This window comes from Pseudopodoces humilis, chromosome 7 (genome assembly GCF_049639895.1).
Source record: "Pseudopodoces humilis isolate 2021_Gansu_Grassland_sample_001 chromosome 7, ASM4963989v1, whole genome shotgun sequence".
Taxonomy (NCBI): domain Eukaryota; kingdom Metazoa; phylum Chordata; class Aves; order Passeriformes; family Paridae; genus Pseudopodoces; species Pseudopodoces humilis.
Window position 1 is genome coordinate 47,352,548 of NC_142206.1, and position 26,470 is coordinate 47,379,017.

The window sequence follows — 26,470 nt, forward strand, 5'->3', positions numbered from 1 at the left end:
GGTTTGATCTGCAGCAATTCTGAAACACACAATTTGCTTTTTTTGGGGCTAGAAAACTGACTTTGCTGAGAACACAGTTTGCTGTACTGAGGCACTGATCCAGAAGCAATTCTGGCAGCCTCAGAAAAACCCCCGATCAGGAGCATTTTGGTTGCCTCATCCTGTGGTGTGTGGGTGTCCAGCAGGTTCACACTGAGTGCTGCATGCTGATGAGAGGCTGGAAATAAGGTCCAAAGGCCACACAGTACTACTTTCCTTTCCCAGTTCCCTAGGCGCTGGAGATATCCCTTCTTAGCCTTGATTGCCCATTTCCAGCATTCCTGTAGTCAGCCTTGGGGGTATGGAGGCTCCTGGTACATTGGATATTGTCAGTGGCACAGTCTGTCTGGGATTAGGAAAAGCTTTAAATGCAGTTCTTGGGAAAAGCGGAGCTGAGAGTTCATTTACTTCATCTCATGGCCTGGTGTATTAACAGTTTTATTAGACAACAGTCTTCTCATGAATACTCCTAGGCAGTTTACTGTCGGGAAGTGCGAGTTAAAACAAAGCTTGATCTTTTTCTTAAGCACTATGCATGAGACTGGAATCCTTACTGGTGTATAAACCTGGCATTAGCCGCTGTGGGCTTTTGTGTATCTACAGAAAAGTCTTATGGAAGTGGAGAAAAAGGATATTCTGCATTCTCTGAATTTTGCAAAAATTTCATTCTTTAGTGTATGCTAGGCTAAATTTTTCTAAGCTGGGGAAAGAAGAAGATTCCTTCTTATACACAGAATTAACTTTTAAAAATCAGAATCTGAATGTGAAAAGTGCCTCTTCATTTAATCTTTCCATCCTTGACACGGTGACCCATCATGTTATGTAATAGGCTCTATAAAAGGCACATAATCTATGGATTAGTGACACAATAGGCATGACAGTTCCTAAGGGCTCCTATCATAGGCCATATTATTGATGCAGCAGCTCCCTACTGTATGGAAAGCAGAATTGTCATGTAATCTGGGCATATTCTGAAAGCCCTTTATTGTAGCTCAAGTGCTCATTGTACTTAATGGCTTCCCCCGTAAGCCATTTTTAAACCTTTCCAACCCAGCTGCATAAAACTACAAAAAAGGGCTGCAGGATGCTGTGGCTTAAGATGGAAAGGTTGAATCAGTCCTAGAAGAGACATGAATTCCTCTCATTTGGCTTGGATTTGTAACAGAGGAATGTCAGTTTGAAGTAACTGGATATTATTTTGTCATTTAGCTTTTGTGTAATTGTTTTCTTCCAAAGCCTGATTCTAGAACATGTAGTCACATACTCAACCTGTCAAATTCCCAGCTCAAAAAGACACCTAGTAAAGCTTTGACAAAATTTGTCTTCTTTTTCACATTTTAAATATTTTACAGATATACTGAGTATTTTGCAGAAAATATGTGACTTTTAAATTTAAATTTGATCAGTATCTTTAACAAAAAAATTTCAAAACTTCAAATTTCTGAAACTGCATTTTTACATTATAAATATGAAAGATTTCACTCAAATCACATGAAACTGAGATAGCACCAAAATACTGTAATTTTGTATTTTTGCCAAGTTTTTCTGGACCTTTTTAATAGTTCCAGTAATTTTTTTTCTTCCTCCATAAAGATATAATTGGAATTGTCTAACTCTGTTGTGTTCTGCATTTGCAAAATCTTAGGTCTTTGCCTAGGATGGCTGCCTGTTTGTGTAAACAGTTTTGTCTGTGTGAGCAGGTCCATGCAAGGCAGCACAACTTTGCAGTTTTTTGTCTCAGCAAATCTTATTTACCAGCAGAGCAAGGGTGAATGCTGAGTGAGCCTGTCCCTGCTGAACTGCAGGGGAGGGAAGTGGAAACTGGGGTAGTTGGATTTGTGTGATACACGTAGGAGATTGTTGTTATGCCAATACCTGAGGTGCATTTCAAAGGTGCCCAGCTGGTGAATAAATCTAGAAGATATATTTTTTTTTGGACCTCTGAGCCCAGAAAGCACAGAAGGATTCAGAGCTGAGATCTGACAAGTTTGCGGTAAGGGATGAGTGAATCGCAGCCAATCAGTTTGTCTAAGACTAAATTTTTCATTGAGTGAGTTTGTCACTGCCTGAAAATGACTCCAGGAGCTGGAGTAAGGAGATCCTTAATATAGTAGAAAAGAGCATTACAAGATACAGTGGCTGAAAATTTAAACTTAGATAAGGCAAAAAATCAGGTGTGAATTTAAATAATATCAGCAATTAAGCACTAACATACCTTACTTAGAAGGGTGGTGAATTTTCAATCATGCAGTCTTTCAGCAAGGCTCTTTCTAAGATAACAGTGTTTCTAACGTAAATCCTTGTTATGGATTTCCTAATGCAAACTGAAGTTAGTCTTTATTAAAAAAGAAAAAGAAAAAAATTTGTCTTGTGTTATATTGAAGGTGTGACTTGGTGATGGTAAACGTCCCCCTGACTCTCTCTCTGTCAGTGCCAGCAGAATTGGCTCTGTGTTCTATCCTGAGGTCTAGTTTCCCTCTTGCCAATATACTGACAGCTCCCTGGCATTTGCATTTCTGCTCTGGACTGTGTGGCACTGTCTATTTTATGGAAAGCTGAAAAATTCCTTATAAAAGGGGCAAAAAGTTACTTTTGTTTTCCACTCCATTCCATGCAATTGCTTTTCTCCACCTCTTCTTTTCACTTCTGCCGTACTTTTTGCATTATGTATTCTCCTAACATCAAATATTTCTGGAGCAACAGGACTGCCAGACAAGAGTGCCAGCAGCCCTGTGTGGCAGCACATCTGTCAGCCCCCACAGCTGGTGTGTGTTTGCTGGGGTTTCCTGCACGGCAAACCCTCGATCACTTCAGTAAGTGCAGGTCCGGCGTGCGCTGAGCCCGACAGGAGCTTCCCTGTGTGGATAGCTATTCATTTGCCAGCAGTCACACAACCTGATCGTCAGCTTTTGCTTGAACTGGGAATGCTTTTGCACAGCTGTCCTCTGCCAGTGTTAGACATTTCGTTTTCTCAGGTCCTGTGTAAATATAAAGGTTTCCAAGCCCCATCTGGTTCCAGTTACTCAAGCAGTAGAAATACACATGCTTCAGGAATTTGCAGACCGAGACTTACTGCTTTGCTGCTTTACAAAATCCTTCACAAAGTTCACTGTGCTCCGTTGCCTCCTGATATACCTGTAGTCTGTAAAGTGATTTCCTCTGACACTTAGGTTAGAGAAACAGTTGAAAGTCTCAGACCCTTCTTTCTAATGAGGTTAACCTGCCTGCACTACTAAATATGGCTTTATAACACACACACACTCACACACACGCACACCCTTGACCACCAAAGACTGCCTCTTCCTGAAATCCCCCGTTCATATAAATACAGGAAGTAGAAATAAGAGAGGCTAAAATCGGATCTTCTTGGTAGTTTGCTTTCATTTCAGTGCTTGTTTAGTCCTCTACCCTCTGATACTACTGAGCCTGAAGCTGGTTTTAAACATCTTCCCCCTCACGCCCTTGAAATACCATCTTCAGTACAAAACCTGAGGATGTGGAAGTTCTGCTCAGCGATGGGAAGGAATTGCTTTTCTGACCGAGGAACTCTCAAGCCACTGTGATACAGAAAGTGACTTAAAGTTTGCTGTAATGATGAAAACATCAGCAGGAGAGAAGGGAGCCAGGGATGACTCAGGGTAAGTCCTGAATCTTTAGTGACTCTTCATTTTAATAACTGTTGCTTTCCTTTTCCTACTTAACAAAGAGTTCTCGGCTGCATTTGTGAGCTGACTGCTGACTTACTAGTTACACAGTCACAATGGTGAGGCATGACTGTGTTGTAATTTACAGTATTTCCTTTAACTGACATGTTCCAGCTAAAAACAAACTGCAGTGCCTTTATTTAGCTTGAACCTTAGCTATTTAAGGAAGAAGGATGAATCCTCAGCTGCAGTTTGGGGCAAAGGACAAAAAAAGGGACTTCTTTGGTTTTTGGAAATGTGACAAAGCTTTTCTGGGAGGCTTGCTTTGTTTCTGCTCAAATGCAGAAGTGGATAAGGGCTTGTCCCTATGAGCTGATGGTCACTTCAGTGCCTGCACACTACACAAACCCTGTCCCCAGACTCCCAGGAGACTTCAACTGTACTTTGTGTCAGGAAAATACTGCAGGCTTCCCTTGCTCCTGGCTGAAACACTGCACCTTGCAGGACCAAATCCCAGGAAAACAGTGGGAGAGAAAGTGGGTTTTGATGTGGAGGACAGTCAGCAAGCTACTGGGATTCTAGGATAAGTCTGGAATCCTCCCAAGGCTTGGTTGTATCACAAAGCCCATGCTGAAGCTGGGCATTTCTGTTTCCTGTAGTAAACAAGCAGGGGAAAATTACATTGCTGCTGAAATTGTCAGTCACATACCCCACTCCATTCCCCCTTGGAAAACCATAATAATACCAGGCACTGAGACTTTTTCTTATCTTTCTAACACATGTAGCCTGTTTTCCATGGATGAAAGCTCCCAGATACTTCTGTGATGGATGCAGTAGAAGCAGCTGTGTGGATGGGTGGATAGATATGGGATACTTGCATTTCCAGTTGCTGAGGGTACTGCCCTATTTAGGGCACACTCAGTCAAAAACGGGGGGAAATCGCTGCTGACAGGCCACTGTGTGATGGTTTTACCACAGCACTGTTCCAAAATGCACACATGGAGTGGGGGATGGAGGCGTTGCAGTTGTCACTGCATTTGCCTTGTTCAGTTGTTTGCATTAAGTGGAACAATGCCACTCCTGTTTCGAGGTATGATTCCTGAGTTCCATGTAATGATAAACACTGAGGGACAAAGATCACACAGCTGTCAGGAAAAAAATGAAAGCATCCAATCCCTGTGGACTGGCAAGAGGAACTTACTAGACGGTAAACCAAAGAATTTGCACTTTGCAGATAATCCCTGCATTTGTGACAGTTAAGATATTAAATACGAGAAACTGGAAGATATGTTTGCTAATCTCCTTCTGAGATGTCTGAAAGGAGCCACTTGCTTGCAAAGATTTGTTTTCTGTCTAGAGCTGCAGGAGAAAGTAAGCAAGCCATACACCCTAGAAATCAAGTGGTTGGAGGAATATTGAAGCATCAATGGGCATGCTGCATGCATTCTTCATAGGTTTTTAAACACCTGAACAATTTAACAGAATGACCTCTTATTTCATTCACTGATTGTCTTTATTTCCAGTCTATCTCCCACTCATAAAAAGGAACTTGGGTATTTTAAAATCTGTTTTAACTCCTTCTGTTTACGTGCTGTAATATTGCTGAAGATCCTCAAAATTACACTTTAGCATGCATACATTGTGGCTTCCAACGCATTACAGAATTAGAAACATTTCTAAATGGTGTTTAGCTGATTTCCTGTTATGGTTACACTGAATTAGGTGCAAATTATGCAAAGTATTTGGCATTCATAGCTTTCAAAAGAAATGGTAACCTAAGGAGAGGTTGATGGAGAATCTAGACCTGATTTTAAAATTCTGTGCACAAAAAATGCATGAAAAATTGCTGAGATTGCCCCTCTGTTTACAGTTTTAACATATGTTAAAAGTTTTAACATAGTTTAAACATTAGTTAAGAGGGAAAGCTTACTCACATGCACAGAAACTATGGCAGTGCAAATTATCATGGAAGTACCCCAGCAACTTGGAAATATCCATGCACTCATTCCTAGTAAGGACTAGGGTCTATTTTGCAAGTAGTAAATCCATAAACAAGTTTTGCTGGTTTTTATCTGTCAAATGTCAGAAAGACACTGGGGAGAAATCTGCCTCCACAATTAGTAGCCACTCAGAGAGGAATGAGGGAGAAGTGCAGCTAGGGGCTGGATAGAAATCAATGTCATCAAATTCTTCCAAAATGCTATGGGAAAGAAGCAGGGAAATTTAACCATTAATTCTCACCTAGAGCCAGGCTAACTCCTAGGAACATTAATAAGTGGTGAGATCACAAAACATCTGGAGAAATGAGAGCTACTTGACTGCGGTGACCATGGTTTCATGTAAAGACATATGCCTTCATTTCAACATCTGGCAAATGTATGAAGGATATGATGAGTAGAGCAGTCAGGTGCTGAGACAGAGATGTGCAAATGTTGAATCCATCTTTGAGAAAATGGCTGTTTCAGGTAGCTGGGATGGGTTACGGTGGTTCTCATTTCTAGGACACCAGATTATCAAATGAAGTAATGATTGAGCATCTTTTGGTGATGTGTCTTTTTTGGCACAAAACCCACATCACTGTTGACAGATTTCATGTGATGAACGTTGACATAAAGAGGTCAAGCACTGGAGGAATCTGTAAACTGAACCACTCTCATAGGTTCACAGAATTTAACTTCAGAAGGGAATGTTTTGATTGTCTAGTCTGGTCTTCTGTGTAGAGCAGACCAGAGAACCTATGAAGCATGCTATGAAAACCATGACTTCTGCTGGAATGGGAGTTTTCACAGAATCACAGAATATTCTGTGATCCCACAAGGATCATTGAGTCCAACTCTTGAGTGAATAGCCCAGGCAGGGATCAAACCCAAACCTTTCCGTTATTACTTGGCCACAAGAGCTTTGTTATCAAGGGATTCTTTTACCCAGGCTACACATATGTCTCTGCAGTGCAGTAAATAAATCTTATATCAACTTTTACCAGGTTTAGGTTTGAATTGAGAAAAAAAATTCTTTAAAACTTCTCAAGAGCTATCCTGTGTAAAGGGCTAAATCTCAGATTATTTGAATCGGTAGAAAAAGCCCTGTTGGCCTCAGGAAGTCTTGGGCTCAATGCAAAGTACTTCTCAAAGAAAAGGAGTACTCCCACCAGAACCTGTCAGATGTGGTGTTTAAATGGCAAAGGGACAGGTAAGGCAGCTGCAAACAAATCAGTGCTGTTAAATCCCTGCTCTCTGCCAAGCTCTGACAAGGGATACACTTTCCAATTGAGGAGGATGGTGCTTCTCAGGAGGGAAATCTCCGTGTTCAAGATGCATTGCACCAAGACTGGGATATCACTGTAAATATACAAAGAAGGAGGTGCTCTTCAAAGCTACCTGAATTTGGTAGGGAGGAGACAAAAATCTCCTGAGATTCATTTAACTGAAAAGCATGTTTACAACCACACTGACTTGTTGCATGATTTTTCCAGCACTTCCAGTACATGAGTCCTTCCCAAATGTAGTGGATGCTTGGAATACGTGCAATGGTGGTAGCAGAGAAGGCAACTGTCCCTTTGGTCCCTAGGGGACAGAGCACACTGGGAATATTTTCCCTGAGCAGGAACTTCTCATCACTGACTGCAGACAGTCTTATACCAGTGCTCACAGGAATGGGGGCACAAATGTAAGCAATATTCTGATCATCTTCTTTCTACTACGGGTTCAGCTAAATATAGTTTTTCACTTCCTGTCCTAAATGGCTATGTGCTGGTTTGTATTGTTGGCTTTACAACCTAGAGGCAACACAGGCTGAAAAGTGTGCATGTAAGTTGCACACACCTCCCTTGCTCTGTGTGCACAGGTACTGACATAAAACAGTGGGTCCTGGAGACCAGCTGGGAGTGTTGCTTGCTACAAATTTGGGCTGGCTCCATCCCTTATCAAACCATGTGTACATAGTCCAGGTACTTTAGAGATTATCTATTTTATAGCATATTTCCAAATGATAGTAGGACTGTATTTCCACTCATTCATCAGTATATATAGATGGTTTCGCTCTATATGTATATATGTATATATGTATATATGTATATATGTATATATGTATATATGTATATATGTATATATGTATATATGTATATATGTATATATGTATAGGATTGTGAGACTTAGAAAAATCTCCAAAATTACCTGAATAATAGACATTAAAGAAAATATCTTAACCAAATCCATTAGGAAGAAAAAAGCTGGAGAATTTTGAGTGCTTGTCTGGGTCAATTGATAAAGAGCATGGAAACCAAAGTGTCTTAGTGAAACTTGGACAAAATATTGTCCATCACAGAACTTCAACCTTTATAATTTTGAAGGGAGAAGATTTTTTGCATTTGGGAATAGAAATAAATAGCTTTTTGGAAGGTAATTAGAATGAACAGGCAGCTGTTTGGAATGACTGGTCAAATTCTAGTACAGATGGATCTGTGGGAAGAGTGAAGATGTGGTCATCAAAAGCCTATGGTGCCCCAGATTACACTTTTCCAACTGTATTAAAAGACATTCCCTCATGTAGGGAAGGGTGTCTGTATGTTTGTTTCAGTTGCCCTTTGTGAGGAGTTACAAATTAATGACAATGAATTTAGGTATTTAATATGTCATTATAATATTTCTAATTAGATTTAGGATTAGGAAGAACTAGGGGAAAGCATGTTTAACACAAGTTCTGTGGAAGACCAGAGAGGCTATGATGCTTCTTGCTATAATGTCATCAGTTCTGGGTGGTCCTAAAGTCACAAGGGATGGGATGTGCTGGGATGGACCTGGTCTTGGCAGTCCCAGTGTTCAGAGCAGCAGCTGAATCACAGATAATTTTGCTGACCTGGAGCCGTTAATTCCGTCTGAGGAATTAAAGCAGTGATGATTAAAAAGCTGAGATGTTTGATCATTATAAAAAAGTTTAGCTTTAAAGTATTCATACTACTGAAAGAAGACTTTCAGATTTCTCTAGACCAAAAATGAGAAAACAAGAATAAAAGGAGACTATGTTTCACTACAGAAGAGAGCTTAAGAAGGATTTTAAGAACCAGTGGAAGCAGTTAATGCAAAATCATGCTACGAGGGCAATGAAGTCGCAATTCTTGGATCTCAAAGCAGGCATTGGTCTGCAGCGATCTGCAATTCAGTGTGTGTCCTATATTACTTCCTAATTCAAATTTTGAGGTTAGTTTTTTTCTATGGTGTTGGGTAGGTGTTTCACGATGAGCAACAAAACAGAATCTCTAGAGTAAATCCTCATCTGGAGCCAGATAAAATCATGTGTGCCTGTCTGCCTGTATGAGAAAACGTCTTTTTTAAAATCTAGGCACAGATACATGAGAGGTTTAGTGAAGGTGCTTCCTTCTCCAGAATTTACTGAATGACAGGAGGCATTGCTTGCACAGGCCTGGTGGGCATGGCCTGGGCTCCTGACTGTCTTCTCTGAGCTGTAGAACTTGTTCAAAGCTAGGTCAGGTTACCTGAAGTACTGGCCATGGGCCACAGAGGACATTGTGTGGCACTTGTGGGGTGAAGTCTCTGGGTGCCACCCATGAATTTGAAGACCAAAGTGCCTGAGGGGGATATATATGACTAAGTCCGGTCCCGCTTACCCACCACTTGAAGGAGGGTGCACAGCATTTCCAGGAGAGCCAGCCAGCAGTGCAGTACTCTGAAATTCCTTGTTACAAGGTGGGACATGTTTATACTGCAAAGTGGGAGATGTAAGGGTGCTGGGCACACCCTGGCTCTGACACTAGCTGCACAAAGGTGAGAAGACAGCTGAACAAGCAGGCAGGTATCCATGGAGAACTAACTGTCCACCAAAAAAGATGCACAGGGTCAAAATCTGTCAAACTACTTCTATGCTATCCAGCCAGAGAAGGCTGTGGTACACAAGGGAGAGGAGAGTTGTCCTTGTGCAGTGATTGCTCCCCATCTGCTGTGGAGGGCAGGGCTGTTACATAGGTTGCTTGTGTGTATGTTGTATTTCCTTGGCACTCCACTCTCCCTCCATCACTCTCTTTGGCAACCCTGATCACTCATACAATGCGGGAACACAAGTGCCATTCCCTTCCTTCACCTTGGCAAAGGCAATTCCTGAACCACACAGATGCACATGGCTTAGTTGGAGCCATGCTCTGGTGTCAGTCTGGAGAAACTCTCCAGAGCTGGAGCTGGCTGAGTTCAGATTCCTTCCCAGGCTATCAGGTGGTTTTATCTCAGAGAGGCAAGGCAAGCTTTCAGCTGGTGTCCTTTAATTGTGAAGCTTGGCAGGGGGGGAGGGTAAGTGTCTGTGAAAGAACCTGGTAACACAGCACTGTGAAGCAGATGTGGTTGAGGGAGCAGCGCTGTTTAACCTGGTCAAATGAAATGAAGCTGCAAGCGTCACCCAATATGGTAAATATTGTAGCTACAAGCCTTTCCTCTGTCCATTCTGTACCTGTCTGAGCTATCTAAAGTAATTCTATCCACCTCCAGAAATGAGATCCCTCTACACCCTGCTGGAGGGGACCATAAGGGCAGCACTTCCCACAAGACAATCTGTTGCAAGAGTTTTGAAGTGCTCAGCTCCTCTTCGCCTGCACCCAAAACGGTATAAATCTTTTTGCAAGTGAAGATGATTACTTGAGCAGGAAAGGATTAGCAGATGTGAGCATTGCATAGCTGGTTGTGCTAGTCACATTTTCCTAAATAGATATTCTGTTAGATACACACGAGCCGGGGAGTGCTATGGAATGCAGCTCTTTTCAAATAGATGAATACATACATGCCTATGTGTGTGCCTTTCCCAGACTTTCTATAAGCTTTTTGCTAAACAGAGAATGTCTGAGTAAAGGATTTCTGCTTTCTGCATTACTGGTACCTTTAAAAGGGACAAAGTTTTTTCAGTAACTGTAATCACATTGTATGATTAATATGAAGTCCTTGTCTGTCTGAAATGTGTTTCATGGACATTAAGCTCCCAACATCCAGCTGAAGACAGGTACTGTTACTATAGGAAGAGAAACTAAGGCACAAATTCATGGAGCTGATTTGATTGTAGTCATTTCATAGCCCAATCCCCTGGATCTTTGTTGAGCAGTGAAACTGGTCTACCTCAGACTATCCTTTAAGTTTGGGGTGATGCTAAGAGCAGAGTCCATTTCTCAGAAAGCCCTTTCTCCTTGGTGGATGAGTTCCCTGCTGGATTATGGACCTAAACCATCTTCCTCAGTGTTTACACAGCCTCTACAGCTGAAGCAAAAGTGTGTTGGGAGGATGTGGAAGTGGTACTCTTCCTGAAGTACCCTCCATTGCCCTGGATGAGGAGGAGCACAAAACCCCACCCTGAGAGCTGTTCTCTGAGGCAGGCAGGGAATCCTGGCTCTGAGAATGATCCTGCAAGGGGTGGGGCTGCTGGGATTTGCTCTAGGCAACTCAGAGTCTGTACCAGCACTGCTCCTGGTAGGGTTGGAAGACCTGTTTTACTGTTAAAAATTATCTCCTGACCATGTTAATTAGTACTTTCTCTTTGCTTTTGCAAGGCTTATGAATTGTTGGGGAATTTCAAGTGCTTTGTTGAAAGGAACTGAATACAGACAACCTTCTGGATGCTGGGAAAACTTTGCCAAATATAGGGAATCCACACAGCTCACGTACATCCCTCCCATGGCCCTCCAGAGAAAGCCAGTCTTTTGAAGTCTCTTGCAAAAGCAGCTGTTGGGCAGAACAGAAAACAGCTGCAGTCCCTTGTGAACTGGATCAAATTTTCTGCTGCTTGGAAAAGTTCACCAAGGAAACAGAGGGAGACCAACAAATAGCAGAGCCTGGAGACAGACAGCACTGCTGGCTACCTGCATCGCTGTTCTGCAAATTGCTAGCAGACTTCTAGGCAAAAAAAGGTTGTCACACATACTTGGCTAAAGAACAGCCTGGGACCCAGCCCAACCTTTCATCTTTCCTGCCAAGAATCTTTCTCTTCTCTCTTTCCTTTTTTGCCCCCCCCTTGAGTTCTCTTCAAGGAATTTGTCACTCCTGATACCCTCCACAAAACAAGAAACCAGGCAAAGCTCAAAGCTTCTCCTGCTGAACCAACACACAGGAAAGAGCTTGGCTTTGACCAACTTTCCTTACTGTCTGTAGGACAAATATGTAATTCAGAATGTTTTTGTGTAATTGTGTCCTGAACTCCCATTCTAATCCTTTCTTAGGATTAAAAGAAACTAGTTAATTTTAGGCTGGATCTCACTGATAACCTTTCCAGTCAAAAGGGAAAATTACTGCTACACTCCCAGCAGAGATGCTGAAAAACCAGTTGAAATTGCAGGAGGGGCACTGTGAATAGCAGCCTGAGACAGATGATGGGTTTAGTCCTTTGGCCTGGCATTCTGCTGTCTCCCTTTGCTATTAGAGCTAGCTGTCTAGCTTTAGGCTGGATTTACCCTGCCTAACTTTAGGTGTTTAATTGTTGTGTCCATTTAGGAACCCATGGTGATCTCTGGTCTTACTGCAGAAGCAGCAGTTCCAGGGAGTAATTCAGGCTGACTGATGCCAGTGGGCAGAATCCAAGTCTTAAATTTGTTTGTGCCTCACCAAGCTGAGCAGGGAGCCAGGCCAGAGTGCTGTGTCCAGCACTAACCTTCTTTCCCCCTCTGGCCCCCTGAGTCAGAGTGCCCCAGTGTCAGACAAGAAACTGGAGCCTGGAGGTAGTGGTGGCTTCAGCACAGATGTTTTGGGCAGGACATGACCAAGACAGCCTTATTGTGGATTGTCTTAAACTACTATGAACACAAAGCCTGTGGCACATGACTTACCTACATTTTAGCTCTGGCGATGCAGTGACCATAAACACAATTCAATGAACAGGCTTGAGGTCCCAGCAGTGGTCTGGTGGGGTCGGGGGGAGCTGATAGGTTTGTCTTGCTGCTTGGCAGGATCTGTAGTGACATGCTGAGCTTCCAGTCACTGCAGGGACATTTTAGCAGTTCCTGATACTGCTCCACTAACCAGCCCTTTGGTTCCAGGCTGTCCCACCAGCACAGGAGGATGAGTGCCATGCCCACGCACAAGACAGGTTGCTCAACTAAGTAAACTAGAATACCTCTCCCAGTCTGAGCTGTTTCTAGGTGTTCTGGAGGTGTTCACCACTAGAAGGTGGTGAGGGACGATGTCCTTTCACCTCTTCCTCTCCTTCCCTCAGGAAGGCAGATCTCTAACCTCGGCCCAGTGTAAATGCAGGCGGGGATCCCATCAGGTAATAAAGCAAGAAATAAACACATTTCTCTAATGCCTAATCAAAGTTAGAGGCAAATGAACTTGCTGGAGTAAGGCTTAAGGAGGACAGACAAAGAGTAGGTTCACAGATTTAGATTGTTGTTTTTTTCATTAAGACCACCACATATTGAAATCCATTCACACTGACACTGGAAAACAATCTTACCCAAAACAGGAATATTTGTGTGTAAGCAAGCCACTTTTTGTGGTGCCTTATGAGAGACTTCAAAAGTCCTGTGCTCTGCTCATTCAGGTACTGCAGAATGAAGGTCCAGTGGATTTACCTCCTTTGGCAAAAAAAAAAACATTTCTAGTTGCAAATCATGACTAAGTGTTTGCAGATATTTCTTAGTACAGAGGAAAACTGTTCAGCGTTATGCAAGTTTGTGTGGTTAGCCTCTCATGTCTTGTGTGCCTCATGTCTACACTCAATCCACTCACAGGGTGGGCAAGGTCATAGCTTTTTATCACTAGTTCGACATTTCTCTAAATATTTTGCCCAGTTTTTGGCTCTAACACATCATTCAGATTTCAAATAATTTTTAATATATAGGATTTGAAACAGAATGGCTTTATGAAAGCTAAACTGCAGTCTGTTCTTAATGAAGTTTAAATTGGAAATTTGTCCCTCCCTTTTATTTTCCGTTTCCTTTTCCCCTCTTTGTTAGGTGATTACAATATAGAAAAGCATTCCCTGAGTTTCCATTCCCATCTTCCTTCCTGTCCAGATGAGCTGGAAAGGGGCAAAACCTCTGCCCATCACCTTGACCCTGCAGTAAAAGCAGGGGTGCTCTGGGCTTCCAATACTTCAGATGTTTTTGGAATGCAGAGAATAAGCCCTTCTCACCAGGTCATGGCTTGGCTGGGCCCCTCTCAAGCACTGACATGGGAGGGTGAGGGAGCTCTGGGGTTTCATTCTGGTCTTAAAGCCTAGGAAGTTGTTTCTCTTCTTCACAACATTTGCTTCTGGTTTCTGCACTGGACAAGCCTTTCCAGAGAACTTGAATAATCCAGCAAACATGTTTGGAGTTTTTTGTTGAGGAAAATGTCTGTTCTCTAGCCACTCTGACCCTGCCTTGGCTAGAGTTTCAGCAGCTCTCTTCTCTTTGCACTGAAAGGGCCTTGCAGAAGAATAAATTATCCTTCATTGCCTGCACACAAAGAAAAATTTTTAGTTTTGCTGATAAGCTGAAATTCCTAAGAGAACAATGTGGGGTTGAAATAGGCAAAAGACAAATGCCCTGAAAATCTCTGATTGTAAATGTGGGGGAGAGCAGCTTATCATTAACTGACTGTTGTTAGGAAGGGAGTACAGCTAATAAGATTTGCAAAGTGGTTTTGACTTGATAGATTATGTTTTGACTGAGTAAAAAGAGAAAGACAGTTGATGTTCATGAGACAAATTATTGACTGCAAAATATATATGTAAAATAAATACAAAATAAATTCACAAAAATAAATATGCAAAGTTACATACAGACAGCAGTACAGTTTGTGAATACTAGCCAAGACATGTTACACCAATAGGATATAATAGCCCCAGTCCAGTGTGAGGCCACAGGCAGCATATTCCATTGGTGTTAATGAATGCAGAAAATGGCTAGACTGAAGGGGAAAAAAAGGCAGGGAGGTCTTTGAAAGAAGGGCTTTTCCTTCAGGAAGTTTCTGGATGTTTGTTTTTTATGTTGTTTCTATTCATGCCATGGCTGTGAGTGTGCGTGAGAAGGCTTGTTTGTTAGTAAAGCTGACCTGGGAACTCAGTAATGAGAATTAGCTTGTACTTTCTTGGGGATTTTATACATATGCAGTTCTTTGTAGTATACATGACTATGTATTTAAATAGAGGGACGGACCTAATGAATCTAGGAAACACATAGTAGCTGGGAACTTAATAAACATCTAGTTGCAGCTCCCCACCCCTTGAGAGAACTCTCTGCTGAAAGGTTGTTGACAAGATCAAATAAGAGGGTCTGACAGGGGCATTGCTGCTGCTTCTCTATAGACACTTACAACTAAGCTTGTTTAATTTAGGAGGAATAAGTATTGGAGAGTTCATGGAAAGCACTGCAGGCACTCCCTACTTCTCTGTTCCTGACTTACTTGACCCTGCCGCCCCCGCCCTTAGAGAACCACCACTGGTCCTGAACACCAGGTTTGTGCTCTGGTGAGGGACAGTGGTTGCATGTTCCCCATAACATCCAGGAAGGCTTCTGCAGAGCTGACCTGACTCCTCACCTTGCAGTGGGGGCAAGGCTCTACTAAGTTCAAATGCAGATAAGCTGCACTCACGTCCTCTGCCTGCATTATGGAAGTAATGAGGAAAAGACACGTGTTAGCTTTAAACCTGGTGATTCCAGTAGCCAGGCCACCAGGGCTTAGCACAAGCTCGGTTGTTCTGCCAGTGAGCTCCATGTGTTTGTGCAGAGCCTGCTCCTGAGGCTCAGCTCCTTCAAGCTAGTCCAGCCATCCTTGCTGTGCTCTGCAGGCAACAGTACATGTCCACACAGCTCCTCCAGTGTGCTGCTGATCCATCAGACCTTCAAGCTGAGCCACGTACTTTATAAGACACCAATCTGGTCTCATGTGTGAACAAAAAACTCTGTGGCTACTTGTTACTTAATAAATTGACAAATGATTTATAGTTCTTCCACCTTCACAAGTGACCATGACACTTTTCTGCCCTTGAAGTATAGTAGAACTTGTTAATTTCTTTAACTTCCTCTGTTGGTTTTCACCAGGGCTTGGTGTACTGGTGGGTGGTTTAAGGGTAGGTGAGTTGTTCCTCACCTGATCACCTGATTCCTCTGGGCCTTTAACAGAGCTCCCTAGCAGGATGATGACTTGCTCCACTTTGACAAACCGTGATGAACATGTGCAAACAGGGTCCAGCTGCATGCAAACCTGCTAGCCTTCAGAAGAGGGCATTTGGGAATCCCTGGCAGGTACAGAAGAGCTCACTTGAACTGAGACTTCAATTGCAGAGAACAAAATTTACTGCTGAAATTGACAGTGCCTGTAACAGAAAGTGAAGTAGGTGGGAGACAGAGAGTTTTGCTGAGCTATGAGGTGCCAGGAGGCTCATTTAGGAAATCCTTGGTTTGTCTTACCTCTTGGCAGCTGGAACAGCTGCTGCCTTGGCTATTAAGCTTGGGCCTTCCCAGGCTGAGCCAAAACTCCTGGACATGCAGAGCATCAACTGTAGAGCAAAGACCAAAGAGTCGAAGGGTGGACATTTAAGTAGAGTAGGAACAAGGGGACCAGTGAGCAGGAGGAAGTGCTCTGCCAACCACAGGCTCTCCACAGACCACAGGCTGAGAAGCACAACTTCCTGAGCTATAAACTTGTCACCAGGGTGGACTAGTAACACAAGCATTCTTCAAGGTAAGGAGGACACTGGACAGGCAAGCCTACTTCATGGGATGCACCAAGCTTCTCACATAATTTCTATTATCCAATTTTTCTGTACATCCAAGAACCTTACAATGCAGCAAGCTCCAATGACTTGCTTTACATCCCACTTCTTTCCCCCCTCTTTCTGCCTGTCAGACAACAAGAAACTTGTTTATTTCTGACTAGAGGGTGACAATTAGCTGGGTGTGATCCCTGAAGATCTCAAGAACTTCCTTTCTACTTCTGGATTTTTCACTGTTGGTTATTTTATTTCAGTTCAGTTATTTGACTTTTGTCAGATGCCTTGGCTCTGTTGTGAAAAAGCACTTATTAAAACCTGAATTTTCTGCAAGTCAGGGTCCATGTTTGGTGCGCAAAATTAGCTTTTGCACCATGGGGCTTTTCAATATATTACTTTTCTGCCTTCCCATCTTCCTAATACTCTGGTTTAGGATGAAAAAACTCCAGAATTTTAAAGATGTTGAAGCTCTTTTGGCAGCTAGGTTGGGTTCAGGGTCTCACTTCCACCACCTGTTGGAAGAAAGAAGAACCCAGCAAGGTGACCAAATTAATCATTCTCCTCCTTGGAGGATTAATTTGATCTGAACTGATCAAGTGATCAAAGAAGGTCTGGCTTATGCGAATAAGTAGACGGCATCAAAAAATGGACATTTCTAAGATGAAAGCAAAATAAAGCTTGATGTCCTCTAGTTGTGGCACTGCGTAACTTCCCTGACAGTGAACTGAAAGTAACAGCACATGAATTCACATGTGCTTTTGTGTTTGAGCAAAGATTTTTAAAAAGTCTGTGCAGTTTGGACACCAAGCTACCTCCATTCAATGTGTTCCTCAACACCTGTCTAATCAGAAGTGATACCAAACCAAAGAAAGTATAGGCAGCTCTGTTTCTTGCAATGGGTGAAACCTTGTACTTTAGTTGCTGTTCACAGAACTTCAATTATTCCTGTAAGGAAAGAAGGTGACTATGAAAAAAAGGGATACAAAGATCTGCCCCTACAGCCAGTGGCACAGAGCCCTGCAGCCAAGTCCAGCTGGGCTGGCTGTGACACAGGACATAAACCATCCCTGTGAGTCTTCTTTCAGACTTTAAATCTCAGCACTGTCATGTCAGCCATTCCATGAAGCTCCATGCTTCCAGCTGTCTCTTTTAACCACAGGAATTAACACTGTCTATCAGCTTCCATCAGGACTGCTCTGATGGCTTCAGCAACTTCTATCTTTTCCTCCTACTTCAGGTGCTCCTTATAACCACCGTGCTTGAAGGGTTTCCACATGTCAGCTTCAGTCACAAGCTGGCTTGTCTCACATGCTATCTCTTCAGGTACCAGCTAGCTTTGGTGCAAAATTGCTCTATCACCTGGCACATGGAGTTTGTGACTGAGTGTCTGGGATTCTCCCTCAGTATCAAGCCAGCTGGCACACATTTTAAGACTTGTGGTTCGTGCTCTGCTATAAATGTAAATATAGTATTGTATTTCTTTCCTTGAGGACAGCACAGCAAACGCATGCTCTTGCTCTTTCTTGATATCTTCTCATTTTCAGAGGGAGAAGTAAAAGCAATAAAACATAATAATGATGTCATCTAATAATCTAATTCTACAATCTGGTCTATTTAAACAACTACTTATCAGTGCACTATGGAGCATTTGATTTCCAATTTAAGATTTAGTTTTAAAAACACATTATGTCTCTTCTCAGAGCAAATGTACAGGAGTAAAGAATTAATCCGGCAGTCCCTGCTGCTGTTTCACACAATTGCTGTGTGTCTCAGCTGCCTCAGGGAAATTCAGAGTGACCAGACACATACAGTCCAGCCAGGAAGCCCTTAGTGTCAGCAGATTTTTGACAATATTTTTGAAACCCTTTGTAAAGGTATGCTCAGGCTTTCACCCGCACAAAATTAAGTGGATTATATCTCCTTGCTGGTCTGCTGACTTCTGGGAATATTCAATTGGCAAGTGTGGCTTTTGGTTTCTAAAGCAATGAGCCATGGTGGTCATTACTGCAGTGTACAGTCACTGGGCAATAATTCAAACCACCACTGTCATTATTATTGCCTCCAACGAGCAACCTGATACCTTCTGGAAGCCCGGGGCAGGTGTGTAAATGTAATCACTGTGCAATTAATTAGCCTGTGCAGCCAGTTAGTATGCAGCACACAGCTCCCTGCTTCCCAACTGAATCCAATTTAGCAGAACCACTGCAAGATTTAAACATACTTTTTGCGGTAGGAACTCAATAAAAGAAAAGAAAAGCAGGCAGCTCTAGGGACAGCTTTTCAGCTCTACATCTCGCCTAGCAAAATGAGCACCTGCCTCTATCAGCCAAAGGGTTTTGCAGGACTGTGGGACAAGAACAGAGTTTTATGTTATTTTTGAAAACTGAGGCTTTAGAAATCATCTGATGCATGAATTCTCAGCAAATCGGAAAGGCCAGCTGCTCACCATGGTGGACCTGGAAATCCCTTCAACTGGCAGCACAGCAAGAACACAGGAGCTCCCTGGGCTCCCTCCTCTCTGTGAAGTCACAGAGCTACTGCAGAGCCAGATTAAACTGCTGGATTAAGCATTCCCACAGCCCTATCCAAATCTTTGTGACAGCTGTGCCCAGGACAGAAGTCAAACATTGGTGCCATAACTGCGTCAACTGGTGTGTCATGGGTCACAGCATTACAGCTGAAAAAGGTCTGGGAGGTCATTCACTCGCATTTCTTAGCCAGCACAGATTTGATTCAATAAAGTGTGTGCTACTGGTCCAAACCCAGCATTTTAAGAGATTTGGACAATGCAATCCTCTTCTTTTGGGAATTTATCCATCATCTCTTATAAGTCACTGACAGGAAATGTCTCACCAAACGTTCCCCTGATTCCATAAGATGCCATTAAAGACTCTTCCTGTCTCTCCTTTTGCTACAGTATCCCCTTTCACTCATCTGTTCTTTCTTCCCTCTCTACAGGTACAAGAGCCTGCTTAGCTCCTTCCAGGCTGGTCTGGCTTTTGAGAGGAGAATACCTCATCCCCGAGGGCCCACAAAATATTGGATTCCTGTTGTGCCAAAAAACAAAAACCTTATCCACTGCCCTAAATTTGCTGCACTGAAACACTCCACACACTCAAATAATGAGATTTTCCATTAAGGCAAACACTTTCAGGCTCTTACTTTTTCATCTTGTATGTCTGAGTTTGGAATTATTTTCAATTTTCTATCCATTCTCCAAAAGTTAGACCCTACATGCAGCCTCATGTAGTTCTGTTATTTTTCTTCACCAGTCTGTTCTTGTTGCCAACCCCCAGCTGGTGCTGTGAGCAGGGCTCTCAGATGATGTGCCTGTGGGAGGGAGCAGAGGGATGGATGCCTGCACCCCCAGCAGGGAACCCTGTGCCAGGGTCACTGTGTGCCTGATGCTCACCAGGTCCAAGCTGGTTTGTGTTACTTTCCTGACTTTGTTGATAACCCTCATTTCCCTCCAGGCAATGGGATTCCTGAGCATCAGTGCTTTGCTGGCCCCACCTTACATAATTAATGGCTAACACAGTTCTGCACCACAGGAGCTGTGGCTGTACATGTCCCCTGGTGCCACCGGAGGACATTACAGCAATGACCTCCTTTTGAGTCAGGGTTCACACATCATTCAGATGTGACCAGGTTCATACCTATGTGACTAATTAGGGGAGTAATTTTTGCTGTTATGGAACATTTCATTATATGTCAACTTTCCCTTCAATTCATTACTTCTTTCCCACTACAGAGTATGAATATTGCCATCCAACATATATTTTCCTTTCACATGGTTACAAGGCTTTTTTTTGGTCATTTCTTCTGTAAAAAGACCCCAAGTGATGACTCAGGGTAACTTCCAAAAGCTGTCTTCCATTGTTTTACTTTATATGTTCAGATTATATTGATTAAAATCACAAGCTGTTACCTCTGAAAGAAATTCCCTCAACTATGTGACAAGCTGGGCTTTTATCACAAGTAAAGAGAGAGTTTCACTTATTTCAATTTGCTTTTTTTTTTAAGCACAGTTCTCTCAGTACTACTCTTGACTATGATCTTAAAAAAAGATTTATTAAAATAATTTATTAAAAGGTTCTGTGAACTAATACCCTTAATCTAAAACCAGTATTACAGAGGTGCCTGTATTTTATGAGAAAGCTGTCTGTGAAGGGTTGAAAAAGAAAAAAAAACTGCTAAAAATTAAATCTCTGTGTTGCTTTTGGGAATTGAAAGGCTATTTTTATACAAACCGACTTTTGGGACAGACTTACTGTGTTAGGTTAGGCCTTTGACATTACTCTCTTCAGTAGTTTAGGACTGACCTTATTTAAAATGTAGTACCTTAAGATTTGTATCTTTAAAAATAAAAGGGAAAGGAAAAAATATTTGAAGTAAGAACAAATAAAAAGTGAGAGTCCTATTTTCAGTTCTGACATCAAAGCAGAAAATCAGAGCAGCAAAACACTTTTTGTGTATGTTCTCTTACCTTTTCTTTAAATATAAAATCAATTAATCAAACTAATGACAAGCCCATATTCCCATGAGTCTATGGTCTTATCCATGGTCTGTGACCAGACATTTCAGCACAAGTATTTCCACTGCCTGCAGAGCTAAACACATGTATAAATACTTCGTCAAATCAGCACCATAACTCAAAGCCAGTATTTAACACCGGTCTGCCATTAGACTGCAGGGGCTCCCCTGCTGCATTGCTACTTTTGAAGCCACGAAACATCTCTCAGACCCTTCAGCTGGAGGGTGGAATCTCGGGACAGGCATGCTCAATGCTCTGTGGCTCTGGCTGCCCCTGTGCATACCTTTCCTGTGACTGTGGGCACCTGTACTTAGGCAGCATTGATGGGTGAGCCAAACACAACAGAGCTGAGCACAAAGCACCCTGCCAGCCTGCTGGCATAGCAATGTGCCTGTGGTCTGATGCCCCTCAAGAAGCATTCCTGATGTCTAAGTGCCCTTGTGTCTGCCTCTGTGTTTGCACTTACAGTCTTTACTCCCCCCAGTTTTCCATTTGCCGTTCTGCTTATCAGGGACTCCCTTGCTGTGTTTCAGCCCTGTCAGAGATACCAGTGAAGAGGGGAAAGAGACACATCTCTGTCAGGCCATTGCTGTGCGAAATTGCCTCCAGCTTCCAGGGATCAGCATCCTTGACAAACTCATCAAGACATGTCCTGTCTGGCTTCAGCTGAACATGAGCCAGGAAAGAGCTGGGGCGATCCTTGGCAAAGAAACAGCAGGGGTAAGTCCAAAGCGATTCCAGTTCAGACAGCCACATTTCCTGTCCTTGGTTAGGAGAGCAGTGCTTTTTTTTTCATGTGGAAGCAAAAATATTTAGCAGATTACTCTCTGTTTCCATTACAATTTGATGCTTTACCTCTCTCAACAGCACAAAACAGATATATTTCCTTTGGGAAAACAAGGAATATTATCTCTGGTTTTATTTACTTACCATGTAGAATTATGGAGATGGCTTCCCGTTCACCACCATACCCACAAGTATGGTCATTATCCTAATCTGGAGCAATGAAAAAAAATCTGTGAAGAAAAGGACCTTAGATTCAGGGAGCTACTGCGAGTCATTTTTATTGCAACAACTGGTGTCTGTTTTGCATAACCTGAGTATTAGAGAATTATAGACTTGTGCAAAGCTCAGAGCTTGCTTAAGGAAAACAGCTCTGTGCCAAGAGGAGCTGCTCCCCTTTCCCGAGAGGTCTGAGAGGTGAGGCATAGCAGGCTATAGATGTCCCGGCTGGATCCTTCTGGAAGGACAGGTGCAAAGACCTGAGCTGATGTCAGGGCACACCTGCTCTGAGGATGTTTGGACCTGTCCCTTGGCTGAGTCAGTCTATCCCAGCATTAAATGCTGGCGCAGCTGAGTGACACCCTCCAGCAGAATTGACCTGAGTAGCCTGGGCTGTGCAGTGCACCTCACTCTGAATCAGATTTTTCAATTAGTTTGAGCAAGTAATTCTCTTTGTTTTTCTTCTCTGTCTGTAAGTGGAGATGTGTGTGACTGACTGTGATGTAGCCATGTATGGCCCCAAGCCTCCTCAGCCATTATCCATTCCCTGCAGGCAGGAGGGAGAGGCTCCGAGAGGCTTTGGGGAAGCATCTTGCCTGTTCCTCCTGCTCACACTGCCCTTGGGCACAGCCTTCAGCAGGCAGGAGAAGAGGAGGTGCATCAGAGGCGTCCCACAACAAAGGCAGCATCTCCTGCCCTCTGTGAGCCCACCTGAAACTGGGTAGCACCATTCCCACCTGTGGCAAAAATAGAAGAGACTGATTTCAATACCAGTCCTGACCCAGGCTGTAGGGTTAAGTACAGCTCAGAAAACCCATCTCCTACTTCTCTGAACAGCCATAGTCCAATTTTAGCCTTTGGATCCATGGCAACCAGGCGTGCCGATGAGGAAAAAAGAAGTGATTCATTTCCAGGTTTCATTTCCCTTGTTGCTTAGATTAAATTTCAGATGTAGCAATATAAGATGGTGCTGTCTGGCAGTCATGGTTAGAGGGACAGCACTGCCTTGTGGGTGGTAGGACCTGGGCAAGGGAACCTCTCCCTGCAGATCCTACCTGCCTCCTCCCTTCAGACACTTACTGCCACAGAAGGTGGGGGCTGCCCTGCACTAGAAATCAGCCTGTGTAAGGCATACACCTGTACATTTATTTGCATTTTCTCTGCCCTGATGGTAGACCTGAGCCTCTGGGGCTCCATTTCTTCTGAACTCAGAGGCCAAGATGACAGCACTGTGTGAGGTTGTGAAGCAGCCCTAAAGCTGTATGTTCAGCATGAGTGCTTCAAAGTGACTGGAGATGCCCTTATGACTGGGACTCATGGCAGGGAAAACTCCTGGCTTCTAGACAAGATTTTTAAAAATTCCTCTGCCCAAGAAATTAATGTTTTTTTGCTAGATTTCCATACATTACAGTTGATTAATGATTTTATCAACTCACACTTCTCTTTCTAATATTAATACCCAGGCTACAAAATTAGCTTAATTTTTTAATTCAGTTTTTTTTAAAAAATACCTTGACTCCCTTCTGCCTAAGCTTACTATCAAAGAACAGCTGAAGGTGAAGATTATTTTGTCTTTGTATCTGCACCTTCAAGATACAAGCTAAAAATATCCCTGACAATGAGCTTTAATTAGAAACACACTTAGGATCTCACACAATACAAAGAATGAGGCATTTTTCCTTTTTCTTGGTGGAGCAGCTCTGTGGGAAAGGACCTGTAGGGATGGTGGCCAGTGAGCTGGGTACAGATCCACTGAGGACAGGGCTGTGGGAACAGGGCTTGTTCAAACAGAGGACAACTTCAGGAGACCACACAGCAACCCCTGGTACCTGCAGGGAGGTCATGGAGAAGATAAAGCCAGGCTGTGCTCAGAACTGCAGGGTGGGAGGACAGGAGGCAACAGTGTACATTGAAACCAGAGGGTTCAGACTGGTTGCAGGGGAGCATTTTCTCCCTCTGAGGACAGTAAGGGGTGGGATAGATTGCCAAGAGAGGCTGTTCAGTCTCCAGCTTTGGACATTCTCCAGACTTGTGCAGAGAAATCCCTGAGGAACTTGGTCTGGCCTCATGGCTTCACCCAGGGGATTGGAGAAGGGCCCTCCCAGGATACCTGACAGCCTGAATGTTCTTCTGGTCCCATACAAAAGCTCTGCCATGGACATTGTGGCCACCAGAGCCTTTGGCTTTATGTTCCACTCATGTACACTCAAATCCTTACCCATTAAATGTACAAGTGACTCCCTTGCTTTAGACCTGGACTGGGACATTCTAGGGTGACACATCTGTGATTTAGGGCACTGATGTGAGGACCATTGCTTAACAATTTGTGAGTGCAGTTTTAAACTCTTAAGTTAGTGAAATAGTTTGCTTTAGACATAAGTGGGACATCAGTGATGCATAGAAACTTCGTGAGTCCCTTCACAGGTCTGAATTTCACTTAGATGAAATGTCCCTTTCTCCATTATTTTTGTTGCATAATGCTTAACTAAGTGGAACAAAGCTAAAATAAGGCTATTTAAAGGTGGATTTTACTGATAAAAATCTACATTGCCTATGACCTAAAATAAAGTTTAGAAGCTCACATAATGTAGCTGAGCTCTTGATTCTTCTCCCCTTTTTCAGATATTCTTAGTTAGGAAAGAGGGTAATGTGAACAACATGGTCCTTGCAGTCCGCCTACCAGTGCAGAATGAGGCTCCTGGTGTGCTGGAGTACAACATTAAAGAAGAAAAATCAAGTAAGGTCTTTATATTTTCTGGTCTTGCTCTGGTTATTTTGCTGGGTCCTCTTGTGATCACAAATATTTATGTAATCTCACTTGCACTGAACAGGTTCCTCTTGTGACTGGCAGCAGATCTTGCTTTTATGATGTACTTCAGTTAATATTTCCTGCAGCTGCTTTACCTCAGCTCCCTTGTGGTTCTGCACCTTCTGTTATCATTTACAGACTCACAATAGGGAAATAAAGCACCTCCAGATGAGGAGGCCAGTGCTTTGATCGCGTGAGGGGAGCTGCCTTTCACCAGCTGGAAGTCCTGAGGAAAGCAGAAAGCACCGGCAGACTAAGCCTTGTTAAGTCACTGACTGTCTCTATTTAAGCCACTGAATTTGAGGGTCACCTGACATCTGCTACGTTGCCTTTTCATGAACCTTGTACAGTCACACTGAACAACAAGTTATTCCTATACTGCCTGTTTTCAAAGCCAGCCAGGGCAGCTTCAGTGGTATCAGTGCTATTCCCGGTTGGATAGCCAAGTCTGCCATGAGCAAGTGAAAATTAACCCTGTTCACAGTCAGCCACATCTAATGCAGCCCTCTGTGTCAATAGATGTGCAAGGCACATGATTTCCACTTTCACAGGAATATTTGGAAAAACCTGAGTTTTAGGATAGTCATAGAAACACACACTCAAAAGAGTTCATAAAATAACTTTACACTATTTATTTATCTGAACACATCTACGTCCTCTGCCACTGACTTCTGTCACAAAGCCAACTCCCCAGAGAAGCTGTTTTATTCTCTGCTAAAACACTTGTGTTTCTGCTGATCAGAGTGGCAACATTATTTTCCCCTTGTTCAAATGAACTTTTACAGTTGCTTAAATAGTTTTTCCTTCTCCTATATATCTTCGCATACCTCTGCATTGTAAACAGACTTTAAAGCCCGAGGTACAACTGAATCTCTTAAAGTGTTCTAACCTCAAGGCCAGACCACAATCTGTCACAGCATTCCTCCTGCACATGCTCCCTGTCTGGCTACTGCATCCCCCGGGAAGCTTTCTCTCTCATCTGCCTGCTCCTGTGAGCACCCAGTGGCAGAGATGCTCAGTGTCCAGTGCTACCGTGTGAGGACAGGAACAATAAACCTTTTGCCACAACTTCAGGTGTTCAATTAAGAATACAAGGGCAAGGGTTAGCTGCAGGGTAGGGAAACTTTTCTCTATTTAGCTATTTGAACTTGACCCAGGACTTAGATTTTTCATGGTGGGAAATCAGTATTTGATGATTCAAGCTTTCCTTTGGATAAAAGTTTAAAAAATCAAATCATGTCATCCTAAAAAATGTCATTTATAGAAATGTTACTTCTTGACTTGTGTCCTGTGCTGTAAAATCTGATTTCTTTTAGAACAGGCAAAGTAAAATGTAGTACAAAAACGGCACTGAGCTAGCCTATCTAAAGAGACTTTGCTGCCGTGCTTTTTCTAATTTATCACTACCTTAATGCAAAGGATATATGGGGACACAAGCTTTCTGGTAGAAACAAGAATTAAATCCGTTTCCACCACTTTCATGCAAGTTGCAAAGTAAGTGAAGGAAGGTAATTAAAATTCAGCTCTCATTCATAAAGTAGGAGAACTGCCATCACATGCAACAATTCCAGTGGCCATGAGGCTCATGCATTGCTATGGTAGATATTCACATTATTTTTAGCTTGAGTTCTGTCGGTGTTGTGTGTCAGTTGGTAGAAAGCCTCTCAGTTCTCCATCCTGCACTCTGTTGACAAGAACACACTGGGTACAGAAATGGTCGCTCTTTTGCCTCCTTTGACATTAGGGTAAGTACCTTGGATTTTAAGT

General features: G+C 42.9%; 1 protein-coding gene across 3 annotated transcripts in view; it reads left to right on the top strand.

The window, feature by feature from the left end:
- Window positions 1–3,400: 3,400 nt before the first annotated feature.
- RIN3 (Ras and Rab interactor 3) overlaps window positions 3,401–26,470 on the top strand; it is a 65,040-nt gene continuing 41,970 nt past the window's right edge. For 2 of the 3 annotated variants that reach the window (XM_014250068.2, XM_014250069.2), the window contains exons 1-3: window positions 3,401–3,677; window positions 21,426–21,612; window positions 24,517–24,631. In XM_014250068.2, the coding sequence (XP_014105543.2) occupies window positions 3,631–3,677; window positions 21,426–21,612; window positions 24,517–24,631 (349 nt within the window). In that variant the 5' untranslated portion in view covers window positions 3,401–3,630. The remainder of the gene's footprint in view (window positions 3,678–21,425; window positions 21,613–24,516; window positions 24,632–26,470) is intronic. The other variant, XM_088057195.1, reaches the window with a different exon arrangement.